General features: G+C 61.1%; 1 protein-coding gene and 1 long non-coding RNA gene across 4 annotated transcripts in view; one reads left to right on the plus strand and one right to left on the minus strand.

The window, feature by feature from the left end:
• VAC14 (VAC14 component of PIKFYVE complex) overlaps window positions 1-17084 on the plus strand; it is a 101179-nt gene extending 84095 nt beyond the window's left edge. For both annotated transcript variants that reach the window (XM_006941719.4, XM_011290219.3), the window contains exons 15-19: window positions 6932-7106; window positions 8572-8690; window positions 9842-9921; window positions 11714-11864; window positions 16473-17084. In XM_006941719.4, coding sequence (XP_006941781.2) covers window positions 6932-7106; window positions 8572-8690; window positions 9842-9921; window positions 11714-11864; window positions 16473-16635 — 688 coding nt within the window. In that variant the 3' untranslated portion in view covers window positions 16636-17084. The remainder of the gene's footprint in view (window positions 1-6931; window positions 7107-8571; window positions 8691-9841; window positions 9922-11713; window positions 11865-16472) is intronic.
• Window positions 7111-11714, minus strand: LOC109494935. Of its 2 annotated transcripts, XR_006590821.1 has the most exons (3): window positions 11239-11714; window positions 10902-11068; window positions 7111-8142 (listed from the first exon to the last, which is right to left on the minus strand). It is a non-coding gene; the product is annotated as an uncharacterized LOC109494935 (long non-coding RNA). The 2 variants fall into 2 exon arrangements; XR_002150107.2 differs by having other exon boundaries at window positions 10902-11714.
• Window positions 17085-18544: the final 1460 nt, after the last annotated feature.

Below are 18544 nucleotides of genomic sequence, written 5' to 3' on the forward strand. Positions count from 1 at the left end.
GGCCAGACCCGGGGGCCCCAGGTGGCCCCATGATGCCATAGCACAGAAGTGGAGGTGAGGCGGGGTGGCGTCCAGTGGGCCGTTGTAGGAGCCACAAGCAGACCTTCCTGTCTGTATCAGGGAAGCCACTTACTGGGCCTGGCCCAGCAGGAGGTGCCCGTGGAATTGACCACATCGCCCGCTTCCCCTGTGGCACTAATGGTTCCTCAGGGTCTGGAGGGTTCATCCCCTTGATCGCACAGGAGACGGGGCGGGGGGCATTAAAGAGCTGGGACCCACCCTCTCGAGACTAATTCTGAGTTCTGTGTTCATCTCGGGGCGGTTGGCACCGAGAGGCAGGCAGGAGGGCTAATGCAGGAATGGCGCATGAGTAGCAACTGGGGGAGGTCGGGGGCAGGAGGTAGGTTCTCCAGCTCGTCTCTCGACATGGGCGTCTCTTTCCACTCAAGTGTGCTGTTGTCCAGACTCTCCCCACCAGCCCAGCTGTTCTGTGTCCCTGTACTGGCAGCCTTCTCATTCGTTTGGGACAGTCAAAAATGGGAAAGGCCCCCATCTCCCCTTAAACTTCTTTTGACTCTGTCTGGTGCCCTCACCCTGTCCGGTAGCCTTGGGCCGAGTCGCCATCGAGGCAGGCTGTGCCCACCAGCAGCATGACAGCCAACACGGTGGGGTCACCAGGCAAGGGGGGCGCTCCTGGGCCCTCTGGGCTGAGCGCTCACCCCAGGCATCCCCTCCGTGGGTCAGACACATCGTCTGCCTCTGCCTTTTGTCTCTCTTTAAAAAGCCAGGCTTGTGGAAGGAGAGGGGAGGGGAGGGGAGAGGAGGGCAGCAGCCCCCACCACCCCATGAGTGCAGATGAGCTCACTCTGCCTCCCTGGCCGGCCCTCAGCTCTGGGCTCCGTGTCAGAACGATTGGGGGCGGGGGTGTGGGGGGCATCAGCGTGCCCTTACTTGGGGACCGGAGCAGGAGGAGAGCCCCAGGAGGGAGCCAGCGTGCGCGTCTTGCAAATGGACCGGGACTGATCGGCTGACAGTGAAAGGGGCGACAGCTTCTGGCCGTGACAGTCTTGCTGGTCTTGTTTTCAGAGGGCGCAAGGAAGCGGGGTCATGGGAAGAAGTGTTACATCTTCCCCGAATCTACACGGCAGAGTTCAGATTCCCCAGAGCACAGCATGGCAGGGAGCCAGAGTGCTTCCTCCCCAGGAAGGGTACCCAGGCTGGGGACTCTGCCCTCCAGGACCCCCACCCTGCTACGGGCCCCTGCTCCCGCACATGGGCCTGGCCCTGGGAAGAGCCCACTCTCCAGCTACCCCCCTCCTTTGGCCCCGCCATGCGCCTCCCCAGGCCCTGGGGTGCATCTGTCCTCAAGGGAACTGCTCACCCCCCCTTTCCCCTCTCTCACTACCAAAACAGGCCTCCTCAGCGCTGAACCCTGTGCCTCGTGCCCTGCCCAGCCCCACTGAATGAACCGTGTGACAGTGGGACCGGCCACTTGGAGAGAGGCATCTGGAGGCAGCAGCAGCCCCCACCTTGCACCCTCAGACAGCAGTGTTCCCCTCTTCTTTCCTGCTTTGCACTTGGCCCCGAGGGGGGCAGGGTGGAGCTCAAAGCCACTGGGCAGGTCTCATCCTCCAAATCAAGTCTTGGCCTTGCCCGAGTTGGTGGCCTGAGCAAGTCCCTAGAGGAAAAGCAGCATGTGGCCCCTTTCCCACTCCCAGGACAAGCTGAAGGACGAGCACCAGACTCCCTGTTGGCCTAGTGGGGGCTGGCCTGTGCCTGTGCCTTTCTCCCATGAGGTGGGCAGCAGCTGTTGCCTCACGGGCGGGACTCCTGGCCGTTCTGGAGCTACCTGATACCTTCCTCCTCCTACCTGCTCTGGCCCACACATCCCCTCAAGCAGGGGCCGTGCGTGGGTGTCAGAGAGGGGGCTGGGGAGAGCATCTGCCAGTGTGGCCGGTGTCCATTCAGGGCCAGAGTCTGGTGCACGTGGACACTTGGCCAATGTTAGTGGTTGACGGCAACACAAAGCTCCCACCGGTCTGGCAAGTGTTGTGCAGCCATTTCCAGGCCAGCCCTGCACCAGAGTGCCCGCCCCTGGCCCTGCCGTAGGCCTTGGCCTTTTGAAGTCACCCCCAAAGAAGGCACCTCTCTGGGCAAGGCGGCGTCATTTCAATCCACTAGGGAAGGGAAAGTGAGGGTCCCCGTCTTGGATCAGGCCAGAAGCAAGCTGCTCCCCTGAGAGCTCCTGGTATATAACAGAGGGACCAAGAGAACTGTTCCCTCCCCGACACGAACCCAGAAGTAGGGGAACAGCTGCCCAGGCAGGCAGCAGGAGGCTGGAGGAGGGGGAGGCAGAGCCCATGTGCGGGGCCCTGGCTACGTACCCGCAGCCACCTCCAGGCAAACACGTGGGCCCCTGTCCTGAGGTGGGCCTCCAGGCTGCGCCCTCCCGGTCCCAAGTAGATTCCTCCTGCCTCACCTCTCTACCTTGTCCCCAAGCATTCTGCAAGCCATTGTCTCATGATGAATAGCACTTTAATGTGAGTATTAAAAGTACAGGCAAATGTTTAATGTTTGCAAGCTGTGTTCCATTATTGATGCTGTGCTGGAGAGCCAGGCAGGCAGCTCAGGCGGGGCTGGGACTCAACAGAGAGGCGATGGTTCAGCAGCCCTGTGAGGCGGCCATCTGCCAGGCCACCACGGGGCGTGGACGGGCACCAAGGAGGCAGAAGAGGAACAGGAGCTCAGGTTCTGGAAGTGGACTTTTCTGGGTCCGGATCCTCCGCTCCTTGTCCCCTGATCAGCTGTGTGCCTGGCAGCGTGGGGCTCTCCGTGTGGAGTGACGGGTGTACCCCCCTGCCCGGTGTGTGAGGACTCCTCGAGATGACACACGAGGACTCTAGGGCTGGGCCTCTGGAATCGGAGTCCACCTTTGCAGGCCGTGTCATGGGGTCGAGGTTGAAGTGAAAAGTGGGTGCCCACCCGACCTTCTTACTTAGGAAGAGGAATCAGCATCCTCTTCCTGTTCAGCTATTCAGAACTCTCCAGGGTATGGCCCAGCTGACCTCCCCAGATTCACCTTCCCCTCCCCCAAAGATGCCCAGGACCCATTGAGCCTGCGGCGACTGGAGCTGCTGTTCTTTCACATCACCCCTTGCCCGTCCCACTGGGGCTCCTGTAACACCCTCAGCACGGTGCCTGGCGTGCGGTTAAGAGCTTCCAGTGAGCTAGCTAATATTTCTTTGTTCCTGCCTTCTGGAGGCATCGTGTCCCAGCAGTCTTGGAATTGTTTTTCTTCTCCCCAATTTGGGATGGGATGGCAAAGGCTGGATAAGACAAGACAGCCCCTGCCTCTGCATACCTCCCTCTCTCCTGCCCCAGCCACAGTGGTAGAGGGCAGAACAGCCCTTCCTGGGGCAGAGGAGACAACCCCGCTGAAGCAAACATCCAGAGGCTTGAGGCTGGATGGGGTGTGTGCCCCCCACCGCTGCACCTCTCCAGGGTACGTCTTCCCAGCTTCCCTCCCTTTGCCTCTTGTGGTGATTTCATGAGTGGAGCTTGGGGGAGGCTCCTTGGTGCTACGTATTGTTGCCGTGTCCTGACAGCACGGGTTCAGGGGTCTCCGCTGAACTAGCCTCCCACATTCCCTGGGCGGGGCAGCCAGGCCCTGGGTGATAAGGGGGGAAATGTAGCATCTGGGAGGCTGCTGTCTGCAGACAGGCCTGTGCACAGTATGCAGGGGCCTGCCCAGGATGAGCAGAGGGATTGAGCTGGAGTGGTGCACCGGAGTATTGCCGGGCCTTGACACGTCCATACCCTAACGTTCAGCAGTGGTTATTGAGCAGCTACTCAGTGCCATGCCCTTGTCATGAGGTCACAGCAGGGCCCTGCCCTTTGTAGCTCATGTTCTAGAGTGAGAGACAGCTAGGACCCTGTAAACAGTGTGTCAGATGATCCAGGTAGTGAGAAATGCTCAGAAAAGACACAGGACTTTCCTTAGAAAGGGCTGGTGGGAGATGAGCCCTGGACAGAGGCCTCCCCCGGCCCGGAGTTAGAGCTGACAGCTCAACGACCAGAGGGGGCTGGCCACGCGCTGGTCCCTCGGCAGAGCTTTTCCAGGCCAGGGCGGAGGTCAGGAGCAGAAGGAAAGCACAAGGGGCCAGCATGCCAGGAGTGAAGGAGGAGTATTAAGAGCTGAAGTTGAAGAGAAGTGACCAGAAGGTGCGAGATCCTGGAGGCATGGCAAGGAGCCATGCCGTGTTTGTTTGGATCCAGTGGGAAGTCACTGGGGAGGGGCGTGCTCTGTTTAGCACTTTTTAAGGCTTGCCCCAATGGGCAGTCCACTGGGAGGGTGGACTGTAGGGGTGAGAGAAGCAGCAGGGAGACCCGTGAGGAGCCGGCTTGGAATTGACCAGAAGAGATACCCGGTCTGGCAGGCGCACTGGGCAGAGAGGCCAGGGGATTGAGGACGACTCCTTCCTTGGTTTGGGAGGAGCAGCTAGGTGGCCGCAGCAGTGACACCGCTTCCTGAGATGGGGAAGGCTGGGGCGCAGGCCTGGGGGGACCCAAAGAGTTGTGCTGTGACCCTGCCAAGTTTGAAATGCCCGTTGGACAGCTGCTGATCTAGAGACAGCCTTGAAAATAGAGGAGCTGGCTCAGCCACCAAGAGATGCAGACGAGAGAGAGAGACACAGTGTGCGTGCACAGAACCGGCACAACCCTAGAGGAGCAGCAGTTGCTGAAGAAGGGGAAAGCCAGGAGAGTGTGCTGTCACGGGTGGCAGGAGAAGAGCATTTCCAGAAAACTCTGTCATCCCTCACCTTCTGTAGTGCATAGTGTCCCTGGCTTCTGAGGGACACCAGGAGGCCGGGGCGCCCACCTGTCCTTACCACCACCCCCTTTGCTTGCCCTCCTGCACCTCCCCGGCTGTCCTCTTGTGAGAGTGCCACCCCGGCCCTCTGGCTGCTACAGGTCCCTGTGCCCCGCGGTCCCTGGAGAGCGCTGCCTGGCAGAGCCTCAGCTGTGGGCCTCTGTCATGGAGACGGCAGCAGCTGCAGCCGACGGGCATTTGTGACCATTTGTCAGAATGCTCCCCTTCCTCCCTGGCCTGCCCTCCTGGAACATTTCTATCCCACAGCCCTGGAGACGGGGCTTATCCGGGGGTGGGAGGCTCAGGAGGGGACGGAAAGTGCTGTCTGTGCTCTACAGAAAGGCCAGGCTTCCTCCTGTGAGCTGGCTGTCACCCCAGCTAGGGTCCAGTCACCGTATACCATGTACCCCCACATGAGCCATCCCTGGTCTCGGCAGCTCTCCTCTGAGTAGCCACCACTGTACAAGCAGGTATTACCCCCAATTAGGAGGTAAAGAAATTGTGGCCCAGAGACACTGGGGTCACCCAGCTGGTCAGGAGCCACCCAGGTGATGACAGAGCCCTTCCCACACCACCCTCCAGCCCCACCCCCCAACAGCCTTGTTTCCACTTCTCTGGTGGGTTCTTGCCCAAGGCTGCCGTTTCTAGCTGGGCCTGGGCTGGAGACGGCCTGCCCACTGTTTGCACTTCGTGGTTTGGCCTCTCCATTACCAAATGCTCTGGGATTTTTCTGGAGCCGGGGGTGGGGAAGAATCTTCTGCTGTCTGGCCCCAAGGCATGGCTGGTATTCAGAGGGAGGCAGGAAACCAGACCCTGATAAATGCAGAGTTTAGTGTGAGTTCAGTCATGGGATAGACGTGTTTCAGGCATGTTGACTCCAAATGTGATTCACGTTTAGCACACGAGACCTTGAGGCCTCAGACCTTTGTCCCCACAGGCTGGAGTCCTAATCTGTATACTTCCAGAAGCAGAGACCAGGAGGCAGGCGGACAGACTGAACCCCAAATGGGAGGGGGTACCGTGCTGGTACAGTCAGGAGCTCAGTGGCCACACCCCTCCCCTCCAAGCCCCACCTGCCGGCTCCCTGGTTTGCCCTTCTGGATTTTCAGGAGCCTTGGGATCCCTGGACTCCCGACAGGAAGGCCCACTCGTACCCTCAAGGCCAGCCCTCCATGGGCACCATGGCACACTAGGGCGGTCATCAGGCTTCCTCCAAGTCTGTCCTTGAGACTTGCCTGTCACTGTTGACGTCATCTGGCCCAGGGACCCTGGAAAAATCTCCTTTTCTCCATTCTCTGGATTTCCTGTTTTCCTTTTAGTAAAATGGAGACTCTTTTGCACGAAGCCCAAGTCTTATTCCCTGCAAGACTAGTACTAGAGAAGAGGTGGCAGGAAGGAAAAGAGGCCCTAGCAAGTCCCTAGCTTGGCCCCGTGGTCAAGTCACTTTGTCTCCCTGTACCAGCGTTTCATTATCCAGGCAGCAAAGAGAAAACTCGGGGTTGTCATAGGGTTCGTTCATCCCACAAGCACCCCCTGAGCCCCTGCTACCGGCAGGCACCGTGTACTCCAGGTGGGGGTGCAGCTGCGAACAAAACAAACAGGTTCCTGATGCCAACGGGGAGGGCAGAGGACACGAATGACCAGTACGTGTGTTCTTTGTCACATGAAGATAATCTCTATCCAAAAAGTAAAGGTGGGAAAGGGTAGGGAGTAGCTTGGCACGTGGGGGGCATTGCTCTGGTATGCGGGAGACCGGAAAGGTAAGTTGGCGCTTCTGTGGTGATATCGGTAGGCAGAGGCCCACTGTTTTTCTCAGAATTCCATTTTGGGGCCTGGGGCAGGGAAGGGAGGTAAATCCAGCCTGTGGAGGCTCCGGAGTTGCTGGGCCAGGGTGAGTGGTGTTGGGAGGCACGGAGCCAGGCCCCAGTGACCCCCACAGGCCTCAGAGCTGAGGTTGCAGGCCAAACCCAGGAGAGAGCAGGTTCCCTCAGGATGCCGCCAGAGGGGATTCCTAGGTCAAGCCCGGAGGTTTCCGTAACCTCTACTCTGCCTATTTTCCAGGCAGCTCTGCCTCCTGCTGAACGCAGAGAACATCTTTCACTCGATGGCGGACATCCTGCTCCGAGAGGAGGACCTCAAGTTCGCCTCGACCATGGTCCACACCCTCAACACCATCCTGCTCACCTCCACAGAGCTCTTCCAGCTGAGAAACCAGCTCAAGGACCTGAAGACCCTGGTACTCCGTGTCCATGGGCTCGGGCCCTGGGTTTAATCCCGCGTGCACTCGGGCACACAGCCGTGCTACCCCACCCCAAGGCCCCAGGAGGCTCACAGAGAGGAGACAGGATGAACTCAGATCTCCGGGTCAGGTGTAAACCACAGATTGCCCTGGGTTAGCTACGTGGAAGTGGCAACCGTGGCACTAAGTCCCAAGTGGTTTCCTTAGCCACCCACTGTGGAGACCTTTGCCCACGGAAGGCTCTGGACTCTAGGGTCCACGTGCCCTCCGGATCCACCAGAGACAGTGTGTTTTCCACTCATTCATGCCCCACCCCACTGTCTGAGGGGGTCACTGCCCCTTCGCAGAATGAGTGGATTGGATTCTGGGACCATGTTACGGGACCCAGCAGTTCATGCCACGCTGTCTGAGTCAGGTTTCTGGATGACAGCGTTGCCAGACATCAGGGGTTATTAGCCTCCACGCCCTCTTCCCTGGCCCTGTCCCCTCTTTCCAACAGTTAGACATGTCTGTCTCACAAGGCATCCTGTCCTAAGTCAAGGTGTCACAGCACTGCCCGGCTCAGGCTCCGGATAAGGAACCACCAGGGCTGATCAGAGAGAGCCCGGAGGAGCTCACCATCCTGTCATCCTGCTCTGGGGGACACGGGTCAAGGGTCTCGCTCGGGTCAAGGGTCTCGCTCGGCCCAAGGGCAGGAGGCTGAACTGTCCTGGATGTGCCGGTGGCTCCAGGGCTTTCGTTCCCCGATGTGGGCTGTGGTGTCCACCCCACACCCTCCTTCCCAGTTCAGACGCTGCCTCTGCTCCCTCTCCGGGCGTCTCAAGGACCTCCAAGCCTGCATCGGGGCATCTGGGGCCAGGCAGCTCAGAATGATCCAGGCCACACCTCTGCCTTCTTCCTGTGGTTCTTTCCAGACATTCGCAGAGGACTTAAGAATTTTCCTCAGGGCAGGGGCTCCCTTCGGGGTGTGGGCTCAGCCTCTGGGCCGCTTCCTGAGTGCCAGGTGGGCTGCAGACGAGGGAGGAGATGGCATCTGAAAATGAGACGGGATGCTGCCAGGGAGAGCCCAGGCCCTGGGGAAGCTTCCTCCCTGCCCACACCCAAGCCCTCCCCACAGCCCTCCAAGCCCCACAGGCTCCAGGACCACAGAGTTCTAGGAGGACAATTACCGTTCTTTGCCGAGGGCACAAATGCCAGCACAGAGGACGGGCTCACGCCTGACCAGGCCCTCACAGCCACCACCACGTGGCTCTGTGGGACTGGGAGTAATGACAGGGTCTGAGGAAGAGCTGTCAGCATTTCCTTTGTGACAACTCGTTCCCAGCTGGGCTGCCAAACACAGCCCTGGGTATTGAGCTGTCTCCCCGGCGTTGGGCGAGGGCCCCTGGATCTCAGGCCCCGTGAGGACCCCGGGTGGGAAGAGTAGGGGCTCTGCCAGCCGCTCACACCTCTTCCTCCTCAGGAGAGCCAGAACCTGTTCTGCTGCCTGTACCGCTCCTGGTGCCACAACCCAGTCACCACGGTGTCCCTGTGCTTCCTCACCCAGAACTACCGGCACGCCTATGACCTCATCCAGAAGTTGTATCCTTCGTTCTCACTGTCCTTCCTGTCCAGCCACTGAGGGACAGGCGGGGGCCAAGTGCTCCCTTTCCGCCACACTCCTACCCCATCCCTGTGCTCTGCCTCCAGGCCTTGTGACATGGGGACCTCCGAGGGCGTGGCCAGGGGTGTGCGGGGGAGAGCACTGTTGGCAGCGGATGGGGTCATCTAGGTCTTGTGGAGGGGAGCTGGCCCTGGAGAAACCTTGTAAGCCAGGCATCGAGGCTGAGTGGGCCCAGCCTGGTGCTGACGCGTGCTGATGGAGCCACCTAGGTGAGAGGGCCCCGGGGCGGGGGGCGGTCGGGCTGACCTAAGCGAGGTCTGTGGGCTTGCGCTCTAGCGTCTGCAGCACTGCTGGTGAGGAGCTCAGGGACCTGGGCCACAGAGCCACAGCCCAGCTGGGCAGTGACCCAGAGGGGAGAAGCCAGCTGGGGGAGAGGCCTCAGCAAGAGAGAAGACCCCCAGCACGCCTCAGGGCCTGTGAAAGGCATCCATGGGCAGACTGGTCACAGTTCTTAAAACAGTGCAGTAAAGCAGCTTACTGGATTGAAGAACTACTTAGGATGCAAAATTGGCCTCCTTTCCTGACGGGCCATGAGTTGGGGGTAAGGAGAGAGGGTCCCTAAGGTGCCTCCATTAAGGGTCGGTGTGGCCTGGCCTCACTCCCTCAGGGTGCCTGCTCTCCTTCCACACCCTAGATTTGCTTTTCTCGGCCACTGGCGTGGCCCAGAAACCACAGGCCACACACTTGCCACAGCCCTGACCTTGGCCCTGCTGACAAGCGTCCACTCAGGCAGGAACCAAGACCTTTCCCGCTCAGCCTCCCCCTCCCCCCAACACAGGCTGCAGGGCTGAGATAAGAGCCTTTCAGAGCTGGGAGGGCGCAGAGGAGAGAGCCACAGAGCAGAGCCGGAGTGCCCCTGCAGGGGGGGGACAGCTGTGCCATTTCTCATTTATAGGGACAGAGAGACTGATGTCCTCCGTGTACCTTCGGGCTTAGGCAGAAACAGGCTCTACCTACAAAGCCAGGGCCCCAGAGCATGTGTTCCCAGCTCTCCGGTTGCCCCACCCGGCAGAGGCCCCTCGTAGAGATGGGCCATCCCAGCCAGTCTTTCCTTGACCTGCCCACCCAGCGGGGACCTGGAAGTCACGGTGGATTTCCTCACGGAGGTGGATAAGCTGGTGCAGCTGATCGAGTGCCCCATCTTCACATGTAAGAGCCTGGCCTCTGGAGCGCGACAGGGGTGGAGCCGACTCCGCTGTGCTCCCTCTGGGGAGGGAGGCAGGGAGGGCACTCACCCCAGGGTGTTTCTTAGAACGTCAGGAACGGAAGACCGGGGATGACAATCAGGGCTGGGGAGTCCAGTCCAATAGGACTGAGACATGGTGTCAGGACAAGCGCCTCAAGGTGACCAGCGCATGGCCGAACCCACCTGAAGGTCCATAACATCCCTACGTGGGGGTGGTTCGGCCGACCAGAGTAGTGCTGCCAGGCCGCTGCTGACGGAGCTGGCCCAGAGCTGTTCGCAGCCACCCCTCCCCGCACCACGCCCTCCTCTCTCTACAAAGCAGAGTATTTGCCGGAGCGGCTGGGCAGGAGCTCCCTGATTGTAACATCCAGGCTGAATGTGCAAAAGTGGCAGCTGGTTGGGGAGAGCACGGCTCCTGGTGCCTCGGCGCACACCCGGTGCTTGCCCCCCAGAGTAGGCGACTCTCAGGATAAAACTTGCATGCTTACTTAGGTCAGGCAGGCGAGCAGGGAGGTGGCCCTGCCGGTGGCCTCCTTCCTGCTGAGCCAGTTGGCTGAGCCCTTGCCCTCTGGCAGCACCTGTGACCTGCCCGAGCTTCTCCACTCGGCCAGGCCCCATGGTGGTGGATGCCCAGGAGACACGAGAGCAGGAGGGAGACCCTGTTCCCAGCAGAGTTTAGCAAAGCCTGTCCCAAGTGGTTCCCTGGCCCAACATCTCACTTCCCCAAGGGCCTCCCGGGGCAGCCAGGCACACTCTCACCTGAGGCCAGGTCCAGCCTGACCCCAGAGAGACGACAGGCACCTTCTCGCCAGGCCCAGGGCTTTGTTGGAGCGACCACGGCAGCTTCACCCTGGTCCTGCCCAGCACCCATCCCAACCTTGCTTTGCCTGGCTCCCCCAGGGGTGACTGCCTTGACCCCACAGGCCCAGGGATGTCTACTCACGTCTCCATTGGTGGCTCCTGCTCCCTGGGGTAGGGAGAGGGTTGGGCAGGGCCTCACTGCTCTGGCTCCAGCATCAGCCCAGGCCCCCTACACGGCTGCTGCCGGGGTAACATGGCCTCTCCTGAAGTTTGTGGCTCGTTCTCCACAAAGGATGCCTGGGACTGGGCCTTAGAGACACAAGAAAGCAGAAGCCAGTGATTCTCCCGGAGGGGCTCAGAGGAGGGAAGAGTGGGCCCGTTTAAATGGGATGGGTGCTGGGCAGGACCAGGGGCACCTCTCCTATCTGGTGGGGTACTGGCATGGCTGGTGTCTGAGGAGGCTTCCCAAAAGCACCTACCAAGACACTCCGGAGTTTGGTGTGTGTTCAGCGCCACACACGAGCGTTTTTCTACCCTGCCCTCCCTCAAAGCTGTCCTAATCCGGTCTTTCTCTCCCGCTCACCCTATTTATAGCTCTCTTGTGCTGGCACGTGCAGAGCAGACAGGGAATCTGTTACACTACAGGCCCCAGGCCCCCTCATCACCAGGCTGCAGTCAGTGTAGCGGCTCAGGGACGAGGACCGGCAGCTTGGGGGTCACCAGGCTGAGGCGACTCTCGGGACAGACGGCCGTGCGGGTGGGCAGGAAGAAAGAGCGGCGAGATCCGGGGGACGGCTGAGGTGCTGCTGGAGGAGGGAGCAGGCATGTCTGGCTGTAGAGGAGCCCCTGCCCCTCTCTGAGCCACAGCTACCTGGCTGGCCCTCTCCCGGGCAGGCCGAGGTGTGGCCCAGGGCAGTGCCTGACCCCTGACCTCTACCCTCTGCCCTGCCTCAGATCTGCGCCTGCAGCTGCTGGACGTGAAGAACAACCCGTACCTGATCAAGGCCCTCTATGGCCTGCTCATGCTGCTGCCGCAGAGCAGTGCCTTCCAGCTGCTCTCCCACCGGCTACAGTGCGTGCCCAACCCCGAGCTGCTGCAGACTGAGTGAGTGCCGGGCTGGGGGACCGCCGCCCTCCGCCTCCACGGGAGGCAGAGGCCTCCGCCACTGGGAGAGGCCAGACCAGAGGGACTCGGCACGAGAGGGGTCTCCCTTGCCTTGGCATCACGTTCCTCTGGCACTGCGGAGACTGGCCATCCCGTGGCCACTTACACTTAGGCCTCTTAAAGCACCAGGCTGGGGGCTTCTGCGAGTGTTTGCGAGGTGGTAGAGAGTAGCAGGATCTTCTCCCAGCCATCAGGGTTGAGTTAATCTAAAAAATGAAAGGGCCTGCCAGAATCACCCAGACGGAGGCCCCTGGAGGGAGACTGCAGGAGGAGGAGTTCATGTCCTGGGTCAGAGACGGTGTCCAGTCCTGCAGCAGTAGGCGTGAGAGCTGGGCCTCGGGCGGTCCTCCCCACCAGCGCCCCCATCTACGGCAGAGGCTCCAACCTGGGCCACAGAGAGACCCCAGCCTCACTGGGACACGGAGGCACCGTGGCTACGCTGCTTGCCCCTGCCCGTGGGAAGAACAGGACCTGGGCACACCTCCACCACGAGGCCAGCAAGGCGGACTCCGGGCAGGAGGGCTGCAGCCCTGCGGGGTGGGGGGCGTCCAGCCAGGCTCCTACCCCAAACCCGCCGCTGGCCCGGCCCCCAGAGCCTGTTGGGCCGTGTCTATATTTGGTAACCCTTGGAGGCTTTGCCTCATCCACAGGCATTTGGCATTCGAGATGGAAAATTTCACTTGTCAGGTCGCCATGGAAACAAGCAGAGCCACTGAGAAGATTTACGCTGAATGGAGCGCACCCAGCTTGCATCAGATGCCCTGTGTGTCTAGAATTCCCTCCCAGGCTGTTAGAGCCACTTGGCAGGCCTGGCACCTCGCTCTTGCGAAGGGCCTCGGCCTTGGGCCCTTGGGACTGATGCAGGCAGCCTTGAAATGGCCTGTCTCACATGCAGGGCCTCTGACCCCAGCCCCTGTGCCTCCATAGCACTGGGTTTAGACTCCCACCACCCCTCCCACCCAGCTTGGCCTCTCCAGAGGCTGGGTGTGGGCCACCTGACAGGCTGGCCACCCTAGGCTGGCTGGAGGGGCTTGAGCCCCGAGCAGGTGTGGCCCCCAGGCCAAGGCCCAGCTCTTGGCCTGTTCCACCCCTTTTTCCAGACAGCAGTGCTCTGGGATGACAGGGCTAGGCACTGTCCCAGCTGCTCTTAGTGACACCCAAGTAATCCCCAGGGGAGCAGGGAGGTGGGTTTTGCACTTGGAATCCCTTGGCCAGAATACTAGCTCCTGGGACACAGAGGCCCTGAAGCCACACCGTGCTTCACTGGCCTGGCCCCTGCACCAGCATTTCCGATGTCCAGTGGGTGTTAGGGTTACCCTGGCAGGCACTCAGGATCCCTCCTTTCTTGGTGCAGGGGTAGGGGAGAAGGAGACAGGAACAGCTGCTTCCCTGTGACCTTTGGTTCTCGTCTCCACCCCCACCCCCAGCCAGGCTGCCTTCCTGAAGGAGGTCCCTGGGCCAGGCCACAGACCCTGTGAGGCCAAGGGCCATTCTCCTGCACGTGACATCTCCTTGTCTAGGGTGGGGAAGTAAAGCTCAGGGTGGTAGGAGCGCTCCCTGCATGCTCCAGGCCAGGATACAAGTTTGCAGAGGGAAGCTGGGGAAAATGGCTTCTCTCAGAGCCCCCCCATGGCCAGAGTCAGAGAAGTCCTGGGCCAAGGGGTTGAGGCCTCTTAGGTAGGAGATTCTGCAGGCCAGTGGACAGTTCAGAGGCCTGGACTAGGATCTGGTCCCAGCTCTGCTGAGGGTTTGCCCTGTGAACTTAGACAAGGCCCTCTCCTGGCTCTGGGTTTCTTCATTCGTAAATGAGCATTTGGACCAAATGGATGCTTGAGGCTCTGCCCAGCCCTCAAGGCCCTGGGTTCCCAGCGGTTCTTTGCAAGAACCTAGGAAGAGCTGTGTCACAGATATAGGCAGGGAGACGTCGGGCAAGGAAGGGGCCTCCAGAACAGCTGGGGGAGGGGTCAGATTGCAACGCTGGGCACAGAGGGACGGCTCACACCCTGGAGAGGAGGAAGAGGACAGTCACAGCCCTGGGAGGGGCAGGCAGCTGGAAGACAGCTTTGGGTTGCCTGACAGGCCTGCAAGCCGGAAGCAGCTGGGTCGGTTGTGGGGAGGGGGTTCTGCACCCCTTGCCCATCCCTCATTCCATGTGCTCAAGGCACCAGCAGGCCTCGGAGACTCTGGCCCCCTCAGGTTTCCAGGCCACTCCCCAGAGATTATCTCAGTGAGGCAGGAGGGGACCTCTGAAGAAAATCTGGGGCCACTTGCCAGCATTAGCCTGGTGACAGGTGCATGGGTGGGGTGGCAGGAGACAGGGCTGGCTTTGGGTTCTGGAATCTCATCTCCACTGCTGGCGGGGTGTCCCCCAGTCACTGATTGCCCGAGGAGCGTTGTAAACAGACCTCGAAGGGCCTGAGCAGCAGCCATGCCCACTGTGACAGGCAGGGAGAGGAGCCCTGGCCTACCCCCGTGGGACATGCTCCTCCCCACTTGCAAGATCTCAGGCCAGGAGGGATCCAGGAAGAGAGGCTGAGTCACGGAGGGCAGCGCTTGCCACCATGATCATCCAGAGAGTGCAGGGTATGGCCCACTCCTCCCCATCCCCGTGCTTCCCTGGCCACATCTGTGCACATCACCCAGGTTTGCTGCCCACTGCCGGCATCTCCATGGAAACCCCTAATCTCAGTCCTGCCTCTGGACCAGACGCCTGTGCTTGTCAGTAGTGTTGAGGGGAATGGCACACAGATCCGCGAACGCCCAGCATCCAACGGCATACTCCAGTGTCCGCTCTGGCCTCACGTGTCCGGGCCTGCAGATCTCTCCCGCATCTCACCTACTCAGCTGGGGCAGCACCTGGTCACTGCCTGGGGCTAGAGCTGTAAGCTGCAGGGTGTCCCTCGGCCTCCCCAGAAGCCCAGGCGGTGACACCTGATAGTGCCCTGTTCCCAGGGAAGTTGCATACGGCAGCCAGAGTCCAGAATGCTGCCCCTAGAGTGGGCCCCACCTAGCTTCTCTTGATGTTTGTTGAATTAATGTTGCCTGAGGCCCAGGAAAGCAGCAGCCAAGGCACCATCCAAGGTGTCTTCAGATGGCACATCTTCAACAGGAAGGGAACAACACTGAGTAGGGGTGCAGGGGGCCACCTCCAAGCTTCCAGATGGCATCCTGACCATGGGGAGGGCCCCCACTGCCCTTGGTCCTGCCCCAGCAGCCAGGTGAATGGTCAGAGATGTCTGTCAGGGGCCAAGTTCATTGGTAAGGGTTTCCTTTAGGTGAAGCGCCATCGTGTTTGCCCCAAAATGCACTGAGCCACTGATGCACCCCAGGCCTCAAGCTGCTCAACCCTGGCCAGCCTCACCTCAGGGGCGCATAGTGGTCATAGCCACAGTGGCTGCCCATGAGGTACCTAGGCTGGGGCTAGGCACCAGGCTAAGCTCTTACATGTTGAATATGAACCACCCTCACCCCCTCACCGTGGAGTGGCCCCTGTGGCAGTCCCCTTCTACGGATGAGCAAACTGAGTCACGTGCCCAAGGCCAGATAGCTACGAAGTGGTCGTATCCAGGCTTCTCTAGCTCCTGTGCCCAGCTGCTTCTTGGAGCCTGGGCCCTGGGATTCCCGTGAACGGCCCACAGCCTGCATGAGACCCCCTTACCAGGGCCACTAGGTCTCAGGGGCTAGAAGCAAATACCTCCCCAGCCCACACACATCTGTTTCCCAAGCCAGTGAGGCTAAAATGAAAGAGGAACAGACTCTTTCATGAGACTTTGCCGAAGGGATGGTTATAATGGGAAGGGACCCAAGGGGACCTGGTCCCCAGGAACAAGCTGAACAGGACTACTACGCCGCACAACTCTAGGGAGCATCAGGTACACTGTGGCTGTGCGCTGCACAACTTGTGCAGCTGTACAGAGCAACCGGGGAGGGTGGTCGCAGCAGGAGTTGTAGGAGCCGTCAGCACGCCCAGTGGTGAGACCAGCTCTCCTTCTCCAGGGACAGGGAATGACTGCAGGCCTCTGGACCCCAACACTCAATAAGAGATGTCCTGCCAAGCTGAAGGCCCAGTAGAGACTCTTCAGCAGTAGACAATCCCTGTTGTCTGCAGGCCTAGTCCTGCCCCCAGAGAAAGGGCCAGGCTGCCTCCTCCCCCTCCTCCCTGGACCCTGTTCCAGGCCCCAGCTGGCTTCCTGGCTGGCTGCTAGCCCTGGCTTTCACCCCAAAGGGAGCCAGTCGTAAACAGGAAATGCTTCCCGATGCGATGCCTGCTCTGGGCCCCGTCGTCAGCCCACAGACTGAAGGCCATATCCAAGCAGCAGTGTTGACTGGTCCCAGCAGCTGAGGGGGAGGGGATGCTCATGAGGCTCCCCTACTTTGGGGCTGTTGGGCAACGGTTACCGGGCCTGAGGCAGACAGACTCGCCAAGGTTGAGCTCCATCAGCCTGTGACCCTGCCCTGACCCTCGCCCTCCTATGCCCAGCGCTGCCTGCCCCCAGCTCCCTGCCATGGATGCTGAGACTGATACTGAGCCCTTCTCCTTCTTCCCAGAGACAGTCCGCAGGCAGCTCCCAAGTCGCAGAAAGCGGATTCCCCCAGCATTGACTATGCAGAGTTGCTGCAGCACTTTGAGAAGGTCCAGAAGAAACACCTGGAAGTGAGGCACCAGCGGAGCGGGCGTGGGGACCACCTGGACCGGAGGGTTGTCCTCTGATGCCTGACTGGAGAAGGGCCCAAGGAGTGGCCCCACGGAGCATTTGGGGTCTTCGGGCTCCCTGAGGAGCTCGGAGACCTGCCTCAAGGGCAGGGCTGGGCCTGGCCACCAGCGCGGGGTTGGGGGGACAGAGGCTGTCCATCCAAGCTCCTCTCATAGCCCAGCCCCCTGGGCCCCCAGTGCTGTCAGCTGCACCCTGGCATTCAGACAGAGCTGGCTTCCCACCCGGGTGGGGCCGGAGCCTCAGACACCACCCATTCTCTGGAACTGGTCTCTTTCTAATATCCTCTTGTAAAAGAGCTTGACCTCTCCAGCCCACCAGAGCCCTGGCCTTGAGTGATGTGTGTACTTAGGAGTATGCATACCTGTCTGCAACTAGAGGCCAGCACAGAAGTCCATATGAATGACACACCCCCTGCCCCAATAAAGAAGTGACAGAAAACCTTCAACCTGCACCAGCTTGCTCCTTCCCACGGGCACCTGCTCCCTGCCTGATACTGCAGATGCTCCAGGACCTTCTTGCCTGCCCTGGAGTGCTGGACTCATGGTGGCCCCAGGGAATGCTGGCTGCACCTGGGAAGGCTGGCCACTGCACAGTCCCTGATGGGTGTGTCCTTGGGTCCCAGCTCTCACCTCTAGGATGCACCCCTTCCTGGAGACCACCAAGCACTGGCCTGGCCTGGAACCCTGAACCCTACCTTCCCAGGCACCTACTCTGACTTTTCCATCCAGATTCCCCCATAGTGATGCCCCATGTCCACATTGAACAAAACCAAATCTTGAGTTTCGGAATGAAAGGGCGCTCACTGCGCGCTGCGCATCACAGGAAATGGAAGGGAAGGCCCAGCCAGGCCAGTGCAGGGAGGGAAGAGGCCTTCCAGGTGCCCACCCCCTTGATTTGGCTAAATAAGCTTCAATACACACCATCAGGCCAGAGCACCTGACTCCAGGCTTTGGGAAGCGTCTAATTGGCCTAATGAGCTCCCAGGTGGCTCTAGGGGTGGTCCCTGGAGTTTGGGAGAAAGAGCTCTGCGAGCTTTTCCCCTCTGGGCCCCCGGCGAGGGTGGGTTTCCCTGCCTGGAGTCTCCAGGACGACAGGCCGTACTGGACCCGTCGTCCACGTGAACACGCGTGCGTCCCCACGCACGTGTACCCGGGCGTCGGGGACTGGGGACGGCAGCCCACCTCTGCTCAGCTGGTCCAACACCCGCCCCCACTGCCGAGTAAGCAGGTTGCCCGACCAGGTAACGACTACCCTAAAAGCTCAGCCTGGAGACCCTCGTGCGAGCGGCTTCGGCACCGCCTGAAAGAGCGGCCAAAGAGCTTTTGGAGGAGCGTCCGAACTCGCCAGTGCCCGGGACGAAATGTCCCAGGGCGGGCTGACGCCCGTGCGTCCCCCGCTGTGTGTCGTGTATCGCGCCCGCGGGATGCACCCGGAGGAGCCCAGCCCTCCGCCCGTCCGCCAAAAGCGCGGGAAGACCCCGGCCCGAGGCCACGGGCTGGAAGGTGGTGCCGAGCCCCTTCCCGGGAGGCAGGCACCCAACCGCCGGTCCTCTCCCGTCAGGCAGCCGGGCGGGCCCCGCCCCAGCGCCGCCCCCGGCCCGTGGTGGCGCCCGCGCCCGCCGGCCCCGCTCGCCCGGCCACTCTGGCTGCGCCCGGGCTCGAGTTTCAAAGCCGGGCTCCGGCGCTGAATGGGCCTGCGCCCGGCCGGCCTTTCCCACAGCCCTCGCCCGCCGCCGCCCCCCCTACCCCCCCCCCCCGCCCCGCCGCGGTCCTCCCTCCGCCGCACCCACGTGACGCCCGAGCCGCGGCGGCTCGGATTACCGCCGCCGCTCCAGTCCCCGCGCCGAGGCCGCGCCGCCAGCTGCCCGCGCCGCGCCCCCCGCGCCGCCCGCCCGCCCGCCCCGCC

Source organism: Felis catus, chromosome E2 (genome assembly GCF_018350175.1).
Source record: "Felis catus isolate Fca126 chromosome E2, F.catus_Fca126_mat1.0, whole genome shotgun sequence".
NCBI classification, from domain to species: Eukaryota; Metazoa; Chordata; class Mammalia; order Carnivora; family Felidae; genus Felis; species Felis catus.